The sequence below is a fragment of a genome, unplaced genomic scaffold (assembly GCF_019419815.1).
Source record: "Pyrus x bretschneideri cultivar Hongxiangsu unplaced genomic scaffold, Pyrus_bretschneideri_v1 Contig9, whole genome shotgun sequence".
NCBI classification, from domain to species: domain Eukaryota; kingdom Viridiplantae; phylum Streptophyta; class Magnoliopsida; order Rosales; family Rosaceae; genus Pyrus; species Pyrus x bretschneideri.
This window is the reverse complement of record NW_025999831.1, coordinates 5,576,268-5,588,490: the sequence shown is the minus strand read 5'-3', so window position 1 is coordinate 5,588,490 and position 12,223 is coordinate 5,576,268. Positions and strand designations below refer to the sequence as shown.

At 40.0% G+C, this 12,223-nt stretch overlaps 2 protein-coding genes across 3 annotated transcripts; both read left to right on the top strand.

Annotated features, from left to right (window-relative positions):
- Positions 1-218: 218 nt before the first annotated feature.
- LOC103963074 (guanylate kinase 2) lies at positions 219-3,831 on the top strand. 2 transcript variants are annotated; one of them, XM_048576524.1, is made up of 11 exons: positions 219-652; positions 1,063-1,098; positions 1,250-1,357; positions 1,449-1,525; positions 1,600-1,729; positions 2,045-2,407; positions 2,796-2,917; positions 3,003-3,138; positions 3,255-3,300; positions 3,387-3,492; positions 3,578-3,831. In XM_048576524.1, exons 2-11 carry the CDS (start codon positions 1,096-1,098, stop codon positions 3,687-3,689), a joined length of 1,203 nt encoding a protein of 400 aa, XP_048432481.1. In that variant the 5' UTR covers positions 219-652; positions 1,063-1,095; the 3' UTR covers positions 3,690-3,831. The 2 variants fall into 2 exon arrangements, with proteins under 2 accessions (XP_048432481.1, XP_048432482.1); XM_048576525.1 differs by lacking the exon at positions 219-652 and having other exon boundaries at positions 1,045-1,098.
- A 4,043-nt stretch (positions 3,832-7,874) lies between these two features.
- On the top strand, positions 7,875-11,862 carry LOC103963113 (disease resistance protein RGA2-like). The gene has a single exon (XM_048576375.1). The coding sequence runs from the start codon at positions 9,175-9,177 to the stop codon at positions 11,569-11,571; it is 2,397 nt and encodes a 798-aa protein (XP_048432332.1). The 5' UTR covers positions 7,875-9,174; the 3' UTR covers positions 11,572-11,862.
- The last annotated feature ends 361 nt before the right edge of the window (positions 11,863-12,223 follow it).

Sequence of the window (12,223 nt, the reverse complement as noted above, 5' to 3'; positions counted from 1 at the left end):
GTTTTACATCACCATCACTATAGTGTAACAGCAAAAATACTTCCTTTTAATTTAAAGAAAATAGGGTTTTGTTTTCCTTCTTTGTTCTCGCAACGGATAATCCCATATATATAAAATCTAGAAGTCCTGATCTCAAAAAGAAATCTAGAAGCCCTAAAATTAAAAATAAAAAATAAAAAAAAAAAAAAAAAAGGAGAAAAAAGGACGGAGTGGTGGGGAAGGGGAAGAAGCTTCATAAGCACCTTACAAGAAAACGAAAGCCGGTCTTCTCTGTGTAGTGAATTGAATGCGACCACAACAAGGCTTTCACCCCTTTTCTCTTTCTCTCTCCTCCTCTTCTCGCTCCTCTTCCGCCTCCCCCCTCCCCCACTTCCTCCACGACAGCATTTGGACTAAGTTCAAAGATTCCCCTTTTCTCTTGCTACAAATATGAGAATGTGCGCCCAGATTTCTTGCACCTTATTCTATCACTCCTGTGATTTTTTCCACCCCAAGTTTGTGTTGATTTGATTTCTAAGCCTCCCCAAAACTTCACCTTGAAAAAGTAGCACACCAACTGGCCTTTTAAATCGTTGTTTTCCCCTCTGAAATTCCATCCCTGCCAAGAACTAAGCTTGCTTTTCGTCACAGAGCAATTGCTGCTCACAGAAAGGTATTTGGGTCCGTTTCCTTTTTACCCAATGTTTTTTTTGGGATTTCTAAGGGGTTTGATCCATATGTTTTAGGTTTTTTGATGTGGGTTTTTGTGCTTTTCTGCATTTTGATGATCTTTGCTCTCTGCCCATTTGGTTTTTTATTTTGGTTTGTTTTTGGATAGATACATGTGGCTTATGAAGAAATTTTGACAGAAATCAGCAGTTGTATTTTTGTGGCATCATTTTCTCTGATTTTTTTTTTCTTGTCTGTGTGTTTGTTTCTGCTTTGTAGCTCATTGAGATGTTTACACGGTTCCAGCTCATTTTTTTCGGTTTTCTGTTGTCATTCGGTTTTCAGTTTTTTATGTATTATTTAGATCCAGGAAATATCGAATTACTCTCATCTATCTCCATCTCTACTGATCAGGGGGAATCTAGAGTTGCAGGAATAGCTCTTTCCATGGTAAGCGCCTCATACTTGTTTTACGCTTAATTTCGGTGTAAAGAAACGAACTTTGATCAGGAATGTAATTAGAGATGATGCCTACATGTGAACCAAGACAGTTGCTTTGAGTTGCTGTGATTTGATAGATATTGGTTGCTGTTGTCATCAGGGTGAAGCACCAGCATTCTTTGTTGATGAGCTGCAGAAGGGATTTGCAAATGGTTTCGATGTAAAATCAAAAGGCGATGAAACTTCCGTTGCCTACGGCAACAGAACAGTATGATATTTAACATATCAATATGTTTTTCTCGTCCAATATCAGTGATTTGCCACCAGGTCAATCATAATGCCAATGCATTTTTTGACAGTATGTGATTGGTGGAGCCTGTGAGGAATCGGCATTGTCAATTGGAGTTCGTATTCTTGATCAATCCAGTGGTGAATGGTAAGTGTATGGCTCTTGGTAATGAATTACTTTCTCTTGATTTGCTGTTGCTAATTTCTGGTTTAACTTTGCAGGATAAATCCTACTGTGTTGGGAACAAAACCCAAGCCATCTAAAGGCCATTCAGCAGTGCTTTTAGCTGAAGACCGAATATTGATTACCAAGAATGATTCCAGCGCAGACGATTTTGCTTGGTTTCTTGAGGTCGGTACCTATGGAATCATTCAGATATGATAAAGGAACATAATAAATGATGTCAAATTTTCGTCTCGCTTAGGAATTGATTAAGTTGAGACAATGGTAGAAAAAGTGAGACTGCACTAAAATTAAAATAGAAGTTTCAAACTGCTAAGTTTGGTATAAACTCATATTCAATTGATGTGGAGAGCAAAGTAACTCCTTTCCTTGCTTCTGTTAATTGAACTGGACTTTTTCAGTTATCATGCTTCTATCTATTGCATATTACTTTTAGATGGTTACCTGGTCATCCCTATCGCTGAAAGCGTTTTGTTTTGTTAGGTGGACACCCAATATGTTAGGCAGCAGAAGAAAATTTTGGGCACCGAGGTTGTTGCGTGGAGTAAGGGTGTGAGGGCCTATGCTGAGAAGCCAGTTGTTATTAGTGGTCCTTCCGGGGTAGGTAAGGGGACACTAATATCCATGCTCATGAAAGAATATCCATCCATGTTTGGATTCTCTGTGAGCCACACAACCCGTGCTGCAAGAGCTATGGAAAAGGATGGGGTCCATTACCATTTCATTGAGAGGAGTGTCATGGAGAAAGAATTAGAAGATGGCAAGTTCCTTGAGTTTGCTTCTGTGCATGGAAATCTCTATGGAACTAGTGTTGAGGCAGTAGAAGTCGTAGCAGATGATGGGAAGGTAAATGTTGTAATTTCGTGTTCTTTGAAAAATTCGTTTCTATTTTAATGATGATTATGGAGTATTGGAGTCTGGCTCAGTTTTTGTTATCATGTTTGATTTACCATGTGGATCTGTCCCAATGTCTTTGGAATTTCTCTAGTTAATAGTCTGGTATTGCTGCGGGACAATGTGAGCTCTCATGAATTAATTCACAATTACCGACCAAGGTCCGCTGTATATGAGGGGTGGAATATTCTTGGGTTTCGAAATTGGGGAAATTCGAGGGTGACCCATCAAACTCATATTCAAGTTTGGTAGTAAACTTATATTCAATTGATGTGATATTTTCTATACACCATAATAGTGTCAGAGCTGCTGTGTGTAATGTTGTTTTCTTTCAATGTAGAGATGCATTCTTGACATCGATGTTCAAGGGGCAAGATCTGTGAGAGCCAGTTCACTTGAAGCTATCTTCATCTTTGTATGTCCACCCTCAATGGAAGAGCTTGAGAAGCGCCTTCGTGCAAGGTAGTTTAATATGCCATTTATTATTTCTCATCCTCAAATTCCTCTTTCCATGTTCCTGTTCTGAGCATGGTTGAATATGGAAACAGGGGACTGAGACAGAGGAACAGGTCCTAAAGCGACTTCGAAACGCTAAGACAGAGATTGAGCAAGGGCAATCATCAGGCATCTTTGATCATATGTTGTATAATGATAACCTGGAAAACTGTTACCAGAGTCTAAAGGTAGTTCCCACTCACTGGATTGCACCGATGCTTCTTGTGAGCTTATATATTTACAAATTACCTGTCAGCTGGTTACATGTACTTATTACAGATACCATATTCACCTGTTTGTGTAGGAACTCTTGGGGCTAGATGGAACTGTCACTGCAGCTCCTAAATCATGTAAGAAGCGGTTCAAATGAACTTGGTTCTCACTAATTTTATAATATATTAAATCGAAATTTAATGAGTTAATACTTCCACTTCAGCAACTAAAGTGGTTGATCTGCCAATGGACCATTCGTTGACCAAGATTGATAACAAAATCATCATAAACTCCAGAACTCCAGAACTAGAAAAAGCATCAGCGAACATGTAAGTTTCTTTTTCATTGCTTGTTTAGTCATATATAGCATAAGATATTCTGCTTGTTTACATGTCTACACGGTCTGATGAGCAGGATCGTGCTGGATGCATCATCCCTCAAAGGAGGGGCTCCTGGACGGACTAGAGGACTAGACATTCATACCATGGACTCATTTCTAGATGGTCTGTCCGGGATTACTCACTGAGATAAAGATTTCAACCCTGAAGGACGCCAACTTTGATTTCTTATTCGTACTTTCTTTTTCATCTCTTTCAGTTTTTATCTAAAAGAAAAGTGATGATATATGAATGTGGGGATCATCCATAAATTGAATTATTTCGTTCCCATTCTTTGTTTAGAATAGAAATGACTTGGGACTCCGGCGCAGTTGAACGATTACAATGATCCCCTGTGGGCAACGAGAGCTGATTTATGATTTTGTGCGGCAATTTAGACATTGAACTAAGAAACCATTAGTACGGATGCCATAAACATTGGTCTCTAATGTAGTTTGTACCTATTATTTTCCATAACTCAATTAAACTCCTAGGATTTGTTGAGTTAAGAGCTCTGGCGCGATTGATTTTTGATCACTATCAAAACTTCTCTAAGAATCACTCCTTATGTTCTACACATTTGTGTTAATTTTTGTTCGTTGATCTTGAATTCATTCAATCTGATGCCGGAAATCGAGAGGTGTGTGTAGTAAAAATGAGTGTGGATAGCACCATACATATTGAAAGTAGGAAGGCACGCCAAATAGTAATGAGACTGGACTTTGAGAGGGTCTCTAGGTCCACTGCAAAAACTTCTCCAAAAGTCGGTCGATTGGTAAAAAAGGTGGGGAAGAATTGGTCAATTTTTGTTTTTGTTTTGTTATATGAACCGGTCAAATTGGTTAGCTGTTAAATGAGGGATTCTGCACGGTCACCGTGTGTAGACTTTGTGTCTACATCTCTTGTAATACTGTAATTAGTCAAGTTTTTTGTTTAGATGTGCTTTTCTTAAGTTGTTCGATGAGATATGTTGACAAACAGGTATTCACCTGTGACTCGTGTCTTTCTCCAACTGTTACAGTTGTTCGTAGTAGAGATTTTTGATATCTGCGTAAAAATATTAAATCAAATTCATCTAATGAGAGTAGTGAACAAAATATTTCTAAAATGATGGCGTCAATCGGCAGTACACAATTTAGTCACACATATATGATTGGCAATACATAATTTTGCCTAACTTCAATCACTTATTCGATAATTGTTAGTAATCAAGTTTTATTCTCAAATCAAGTCGTGTGATAAGAGAGATACAGACATATAATTGTACTCGTTTGATGACTCTTCTATATGGCATCAAATACAACTAAAGAATTTGTATATGTAACAATCAACCAGCTTCAATCTAACAAGCATAAAATCAAAATTCAAAGATACCCAGAATATGTCACGATGGCCGTTACTGCAATTTTCAGTTGTGAATTGACCTACCAAATGACCTCTCATTTGCAGAAAAACTCCCAAATATTCAATTTATTTTCTTGAAATTAAAAAAAAAAAAAAAGGGAGAAAAAAAAGGAAGAAATGGGAGATCCCCCAATTCCCTGGAGTGGAGGTCTAATGTGGGTTGTGAGACAGTCGTAAGTTGTATGGGTTCGCGTGGTCCAATTTTGCAGGTTAGCTCTAGTGGGGCAACCAACCTAATGCAAAATTATGCTTGTAACCTTACAAGGCTCAAGTGTCTCCACAAGCCATTATGTGCGACATTTAGGGGCAAGGGACCCTTGCATGGGCAATGGAGCTTAGCCTAGTGATGCTCCAGTGTCGGAAGTTTGTTAGTGTTCGGATTTCATTCTGAAAACTTTGGAGGTTGATGGCTGGAATGTCATTAGAATCTGACATGTTAAGCCTCTTAATGACAACAACTTGGCCGGATTGCAGTTCCTCTTGCTATATTATTGACTCAAAACTCTCAAGTTCTGAGATGTTCTGGTTAGCTGAGGGAGTAGCTTGGATCTCCTGCGAAACATAAGTAAGAAAGCAATGACAGTTGTAACATACGTTTGGAATATTTGTTGTTACTTTTGGAATCTCTGCCGGAGGAGTTGCATGCAGTCAGTCCCTCTGCCTCTCTCCACAAGCCATAGTTTCCGACAAAAGCATTAGCTGGTGCGTTTTGCAAAATGCCACAAGTTGGAATTGGCCCTGTCAAGTTGTTATACGAAAAATCACAGCACTTGAGACTAAGAAGTTAGGAAAATGGAGGTGGGATTTCCAATGGGAGAGGTTGTGTGAGACATTGAAAACATTTAACTGTGTGAGTTTTTCCAAGATTGAAGGTATTGCTCCGGAGAGTGAATTGCTGCTGAGATCCAAGTAGTGACAATTACCTAAGTAGGTCAACCCCATTAAATTGCCCACGGCAAGCTCAACGAGTAATAATCCAGTCAAATCGTTAGCTTGAGGAACAAGCTTCCTAGACTTGTGGGATCACTTCTGTTAGGTGGTTATCAGACAAATCGAGAAGCTCAAGCCATGTCAAGTTACCTAGACTCTGAGGGATTGATCCTGTGAAGTTGTTCCTGCTCGCACTGAGGTTCAGTATATAACTCAGATTTCCGATTGCACTGGGAAATTCCCCACAATATTTATTGGAGTCTAGGCTTAGATACTCCAAATTTGTCAACTGCCGAAACTCAGGTGAATTCAACCAGAAATTTTCTTTCTACTCACACACGTAGTGGTGATTTCTTTGCATTCTTCCCACTGTGGTGATAGTAGACCCATACATTGGTTGTCTGCAAGAGAAATGATTTGAGGATTAGGATGAGTACCGAATGCACTGGTAATGTTGTGACATCCCACATCATTGTCCAGGGGAGTGATCCTTATATGTATATTCCCATCCCTACCTAGCACGAGGCCTTTTGGGAGCTCACTGGCTTCTGATTTCGTAGGAACTCCGAAATTAAGCGAGAAGGGGGCTAGAGCAATCCCATGATGGGTGATCCACAGAGAAGTTGCTCGTGAGTTCCCAAAAACAAAACCGTGAGGGAATGGTAAGCCCAAAGCGGACAATATCATGCTACAGTAGTGGAGTCGAGCTTGGGAAGTGGTCCCGCCTGGACCGGGATGTGACAATTTGGTATCAGAGTCTGACCCTGGCCGCGTGTGTGCCGACGAGGACGTCGGGCCCCTAAGGGGGGTGGATTGTGACATCCCACATTGCCCAGGGGAGTGATCCTTATATGTATATTCTCATCCCTACCTAGCACGAGGCCTTTTGGGAGCTCACTGACTTCGGGTTCCGTAAGAACTCTGAAGTTAAGCGAGAATGGGGCTAGAGCAATCCCATGATGGGTGATCCACTGAGAAGTTGCTTGTGAGTTCTCAAAAACAAAACCGTGAAGGAATGGTAAGCCCAAAACGGACAATATCGTGCTACGGTAGTGGAGTCGGGCTCGGGAAGTGGTCCTGCCCGGGCCGGGATGTGACAAATGTTCTGGTTAACTGGTTCCCATCAAGCTCCACTGCTAGTAACGTTGAACAATTCTCAATGCAATGGCCCTGTGAAGTTGTTATTCGTCACCATGACTTTCTCAAAAGAAAATCTGCTACACAATTCGGGTGGCAATACTCCAGAGCAGGTGTTGTGCGAAAAGCTAACATATGTCAAGTAAGGGCTGTACTTACCAAATGCACTAGAAATGCTTCCCTATAAATCATTGGTGAATACAGAAAATGTCTCCAGGTTCTTGAGGGTAGAAATATTCCCTGGCAACTCCCCTTCCAGATAATTAGTGCTGACATCTAAGCTCACCAGTGACTTCATGTTTCCAATATCTGGGGATATAGGCCCAACAAATATGTTGCCGCTAAGGTTGAAGTGAGTGAGACTGAGAAATGTGGCAAAGTTGAATTCTGTTAGTGTGCCATTGATGCTGAAGTTGGAGAGGTCTATTTGGGTAGCTGTTTTTGTGTTTTGGTTGCAGATAATGGCCGTCCAGTTGCAGAAGTTGTTAAGGTTGGTGAGGGACCATGAATCGAGTAGTGAAGGTGAGAACAAATCGAAAGTGTTCTTCCATCTTACTAGCGCTTAAGCCTGTGTTTTTGGCAATGAGGTGGTTTTATTACAAGCCAATGTGTATGGTAGAATAATATGCATGGTAGAATGTACTTTACAAGTGATAGTCAATCAATTAGTTGATTAAAACCAGCCAAAATTAAGCAAAGTCGTAAAGTTCAAAGAAGCTAAACCCACTTCCTGCTTAGGTCCACACACCATACTTCAATCAACATTTACCATCTTCCAGGAAGCCAAGTCCCCTGACCACATAAAATTCCTTGTACAAGCAGAAAGATGCTTTAAAAGGCAAGCTGTCCATTGATAAATTGAGAGACTATGGAGAAACAAGCTTTGATACACAGACTGCACCAATTAAAGTTGTCCAGCCATTGAAAGAAGTTTACCTTTCCAACCCGACAAGCGAGCCTTAGCCTTATAACCAGAGCTTGAAAGTGAATTCTTCTTGGCTCACCACAGAAAATGGGTATCCCAAGATAAGTGAAAGGAACAACACTCAAACAAAAGTCATGATGTCTTGAGAATTGAGATAAAAAAAAATAAAAAATAAAAAACTCTTAGTTGCATTAATAAGCTATCCTGATGCACAACCATACTCATCCAAGAAATTTCGAAGAGCACGAAGGGATTGGACATTCCGACGACAAAAAATAAAAATATCATCAGCATATAACACATAAGTAGGAGAGCAACAACCCTGTAGAGTTGAAATAGTACTAATATGACTACTAGAGAAAAGCAAAGATAAATCCTTGCTCATAGCTTCTTCTGTTTGATAGAAAATAAGGGGGCAAAGAGGGTCTCCTTGCCACTATAAGAGCAAAAGAAAAACCTGTGAGATGTACCATTTACCAAAATTAAAAGATGAACTGACTGTAATAGAACATGCACCTAGTCTGCAAAAGTACAAGAAAAACCAAAACTGGAAAGCACATGGATAAGAAAATTCCATGATTGATAGAAAGAATCATAAAGCCATCAAGTCCCGGAGCACTCGAGAGATTCATATATAAAACAGATTTTTTTAATTTCATTAGCTTAAAGTAAACAAGAAAGAGCAAGATTTTCCTTTCTTTCTATTGTCAAATTTTCTGTAGTCGACTATATTGTCAAACCAAACACCCATGGTAAGAGAAATTCTTCGCTTGGGATGACATATGACACATCGATGGACGAGGCCAAATACTAGTAGGTGAGAGTAGGGATAGGGTTTATTTATGCCTTAAGCCAGACGACCATGTGATCCGATAAAACATTACTGGTATGAAACTCAGAATAATGACCTAAGAATTTCTCCCACTATAGGCTTGCCAGTTGCCGCTGGGTAATTTCCTAGTTATCGGACACAACAATATTCAACCTTCCTAACAAACGAAAGATAACATATTATATGTCTTTCTTTATAATTGTTTGACTTTTTAAAGCACATTAAGAGTTGATCATACCTTTAGCAGAAAACCAGAATCATTATCCTGATTTAAGGTTATAATTGTTGACTTTTAAAAGCATATGAAGAGTTTGATCATACCATTAGCAGAGAACCAGAATCGTTATCCTAAGTTAAGGCCAGAAAATCTCAATTACCTTGAGCTCACCTCATCAAGCACAAGAAGATGGCCGAGCTTGCATTTCCGTTGGCAAGCAGACTCATTGGAAGGCTCGGCTCCATCGCTTCTGAAGAGATTTGCTTGGCTTGGAGTGTTAAAGCGGATCTCCAAAAGCTTGGACGCACCATGTCCACCATCAGAGATGTGCTCTTGGATGCTGAAGAGAAGCAAGCACATAACAAGGAGCTACGCAGTTGGCTACGACAACTTAAAGATGTGTTCCTTGATGCGGAGGATCTGTTGGATGAGTTTGAGTGCGAAGCGTTGCAAAGGCAAGTGGTTCGTGGCAGTCACACAACTACAAAGGTACGCCGTTTCTTTTCCCGCTCTAATCCGGTTGCATTCCGCTTGAGAGTAGGTCATGAAATTAAGGACATAAGAGAGAGGTTACATGAGCTTAAAGATGATAAGAATTTTGCTGATCTTCGCACTGTTCATCATCACCCTCATCTCGGTGAACATGCGAGGGAGAATAGGAATACAACCCACTCCTTTGTCCGTGCTTCGGAGGTTATTGGTAGAGAAACAGAAAAAATTAAAGTTGTTGATCTTCTAATGATACAAGGCGATGATCATCAAGGTGGGGATAATGGCCGGAATGTATCTGTTATTCCTTTAGTGGGATTAGGAGGTTTAGGGAAGACCACCCTTGCCAAGTTGGTGTACAATGATCTGAGAGTCGCTGGGAGTTTTGACTTAAGAATGTGGCAGCATGTGTCAGTGGACTTTGATATCCATAGATTGGCAAAAGAAATCCTTGGCTCTGCAGTAGGTACACATATCAGTGAAGGGTTGTCACTGGATCAGTTGCAAGAGCAACTACGAGACGCTTTAAAGGATAAGAAATTTCTGCTTGTCTTGGATGATGTGTGGAACGAAGATCGTATCAAATGGAGCGAGTTGAGAGATTTGTTGGTAGAGGGGGCCAAGATAGGATCTAAGATTTTGGTGACGACAAGGAATATCTCAGTTGCTTCAATCATGGGCACGGTTGGAACACACATAAATTTAGAAGTTCTCTCTTTTAAGGATTGTTTCTCTTTGTTTGTAAAGTGTGCATTTGAAGAAGGACAAGAAAGACAACATCCAAGCCTCTATGAAATGGGAAAAGATATTGTAAGAAAGTGCGGAGGGGTTCCCTTAGCTGTGAAAACCTTAGGGAGTCAACTTTACTCAAAGACTGATGAGCATCAGTGGAAATTGATTAGAGATTCTGAGATATGGGAATTAGAACGAGAGGGAGCTGGTCATATTCTACCTGCTTTGAGACTTAGTTATAATCAATTGCCCTCTCATTTGAAGCAGTGCCTTGCTTACTGTTCAATTTTTCAGAAGAAATATGTTCAGTTTGACAGTACATCATTGATAAATCATTGGATGGCACATGGAATCCTTGAGTCTTCTGATCATGGGAAGATGGAGTTGGAAGATGTTGGTGAGCTATATTTCAGAGAGTTGTGGGAGAGATCTTTCTTTCAAAATGTTAAAGTCTACAGTTTCTTCTATAAATTTGATATGCATGATCTGATCCATGACCTTGTACAATCAGTCACACAAGGTGAGAGTTTTATGGTAAACTCTGCATGGACCAAAGCGGTCTCTGAAAATGTTAGACATCTAACAATTTTGGAAATTGGCCAAAATGTTTCAACAACCTTGCAAAAGTTGAATAAAGTGCGGACTATAGCAGTAGATAGTTGTATAAATATTGATGAATCCTTCCTCTGCACTTGCATTTCAAGATTCAAATATCTGCGATCGCTGAGATTAGTCAATGCATTTTGGAAATTGTTGCCGAGTTCCATTGGTTCTTTGAGGCACTTGAGAAGCCTGGACTTGACTGGAAATGGAAGAATCACCGAACTACCCAATTCAATTTGTAAGTTGCAGAGCTTGCAAAGTCTGATTCTCGGTAGATGTGTGAATCTTGAAGAGTTGCCTACAGACATGGGCAAGTTGATCAGCCTTAGATACCTTGAATTAACCACAAAACAAACAAGTTTTCCAGAAAATGGAGTGGGCTGCTTGACATCACTTCGTTATCTTTTTCTTGGGGAGTGTCGTAATCTAACGTGTCTGCCGCGTGATACAAGTTATCTTGCGTCATTACACACTTTGATGATAATCAACTGTAAACAACTTGATTTGGTGATGGAAAACTATCAGGTAATTCCACTAAGGCTCCAAAAATTGGGGATTATAGGAGTACCACGAATGGTGGCATTGCCTGAATGGTTTCAAGGAGCCACAAACACCCTACAAGTCTTGTTTATAGTTAATTGTGAGAATTTGGAGGCATTACCTGGGTGGTTGACGAGTTTCACATCGCTTAGAAGGTTGGCCTCATATCATGTCCCAAACTGTTATCTTTGCCAGAGGAGATGCGTCGCCTCACTGCCGTAACAAAATTTGAGATCGTAAATTGTCCTGGTCTCGAGAGGAAATGCCAGAGCAACACAGGAGAAGATTGGCCAACGATTTCTCATGTTCCAAATGTTTCTTTCGAATAGAACAGGGCTGCTGTCTTCAATGCAGCGGCCTCTTATTTTCTGTCTTTGTTTTATATTGTCTAATCTTTTGTTGTTTTTGAGTTGCTTGTATTTTGTTCCGGCCGATGTAAATTCTCATGTTGATTTATTGTAATATTACTCCATTTTAATCAACCTTTTAGTACATCAAAGTACTTCCTTATCAGTCACAATGTGTGTCTGTACTTATGTGTGTGTACTTGACTATTTTGCTTGCTTATTTGTTTCTCAAAAGTTCAAAACTCAAGTTTTTTAGAAGCAGTATTCTCCGATCTAGTAATTCTGACGGTTGGTGATTTCACCGTCATCAAACTAGGTAAAACTATCAGAGGAATTCAACGTTAAATTAGGCACATACAAAGCCGTTCTAGTGTTACAACTTACAAGAAGCATTTAAAGCTTGGCCATGGCGGAGGGGACTTCCCTGTTAGATTTCGGCTAACCATACAGCACAAGCTGACCACAAGCTTTAATTAAGCAGATCGAAAGCTTCACTAAACAATAATCAACTTGATTTTCAAGCCCTG

Excerpts from the sequence above, each read along its gene's own strand:
- LOC103963074 (XM_048576524.1), top strand. Across the intron at positions 1,358-1,448 it reads TTGCCTACGGCAACAGAACA|TATGTGATTGGTGGAGCCTG; the intron begins GTATGATATTTA and ends ATTTTTTGACAG. Across the intron at positions 3,493-3,577 it reads GAAAAAGCATCAGCGAACAT|GATCGTGCTGGATGCATCAT; the intron begins GTAAGTTTCTTT and ends TCTGATGAGCAG.
- LOC103963113 (XM_048576375.1), top strand. The coding sequence starts at position 9,175 with ATGGCCGAGCTTGCATTTCCGTTGGCAAGCAGACTCATTGGAAGGCTC.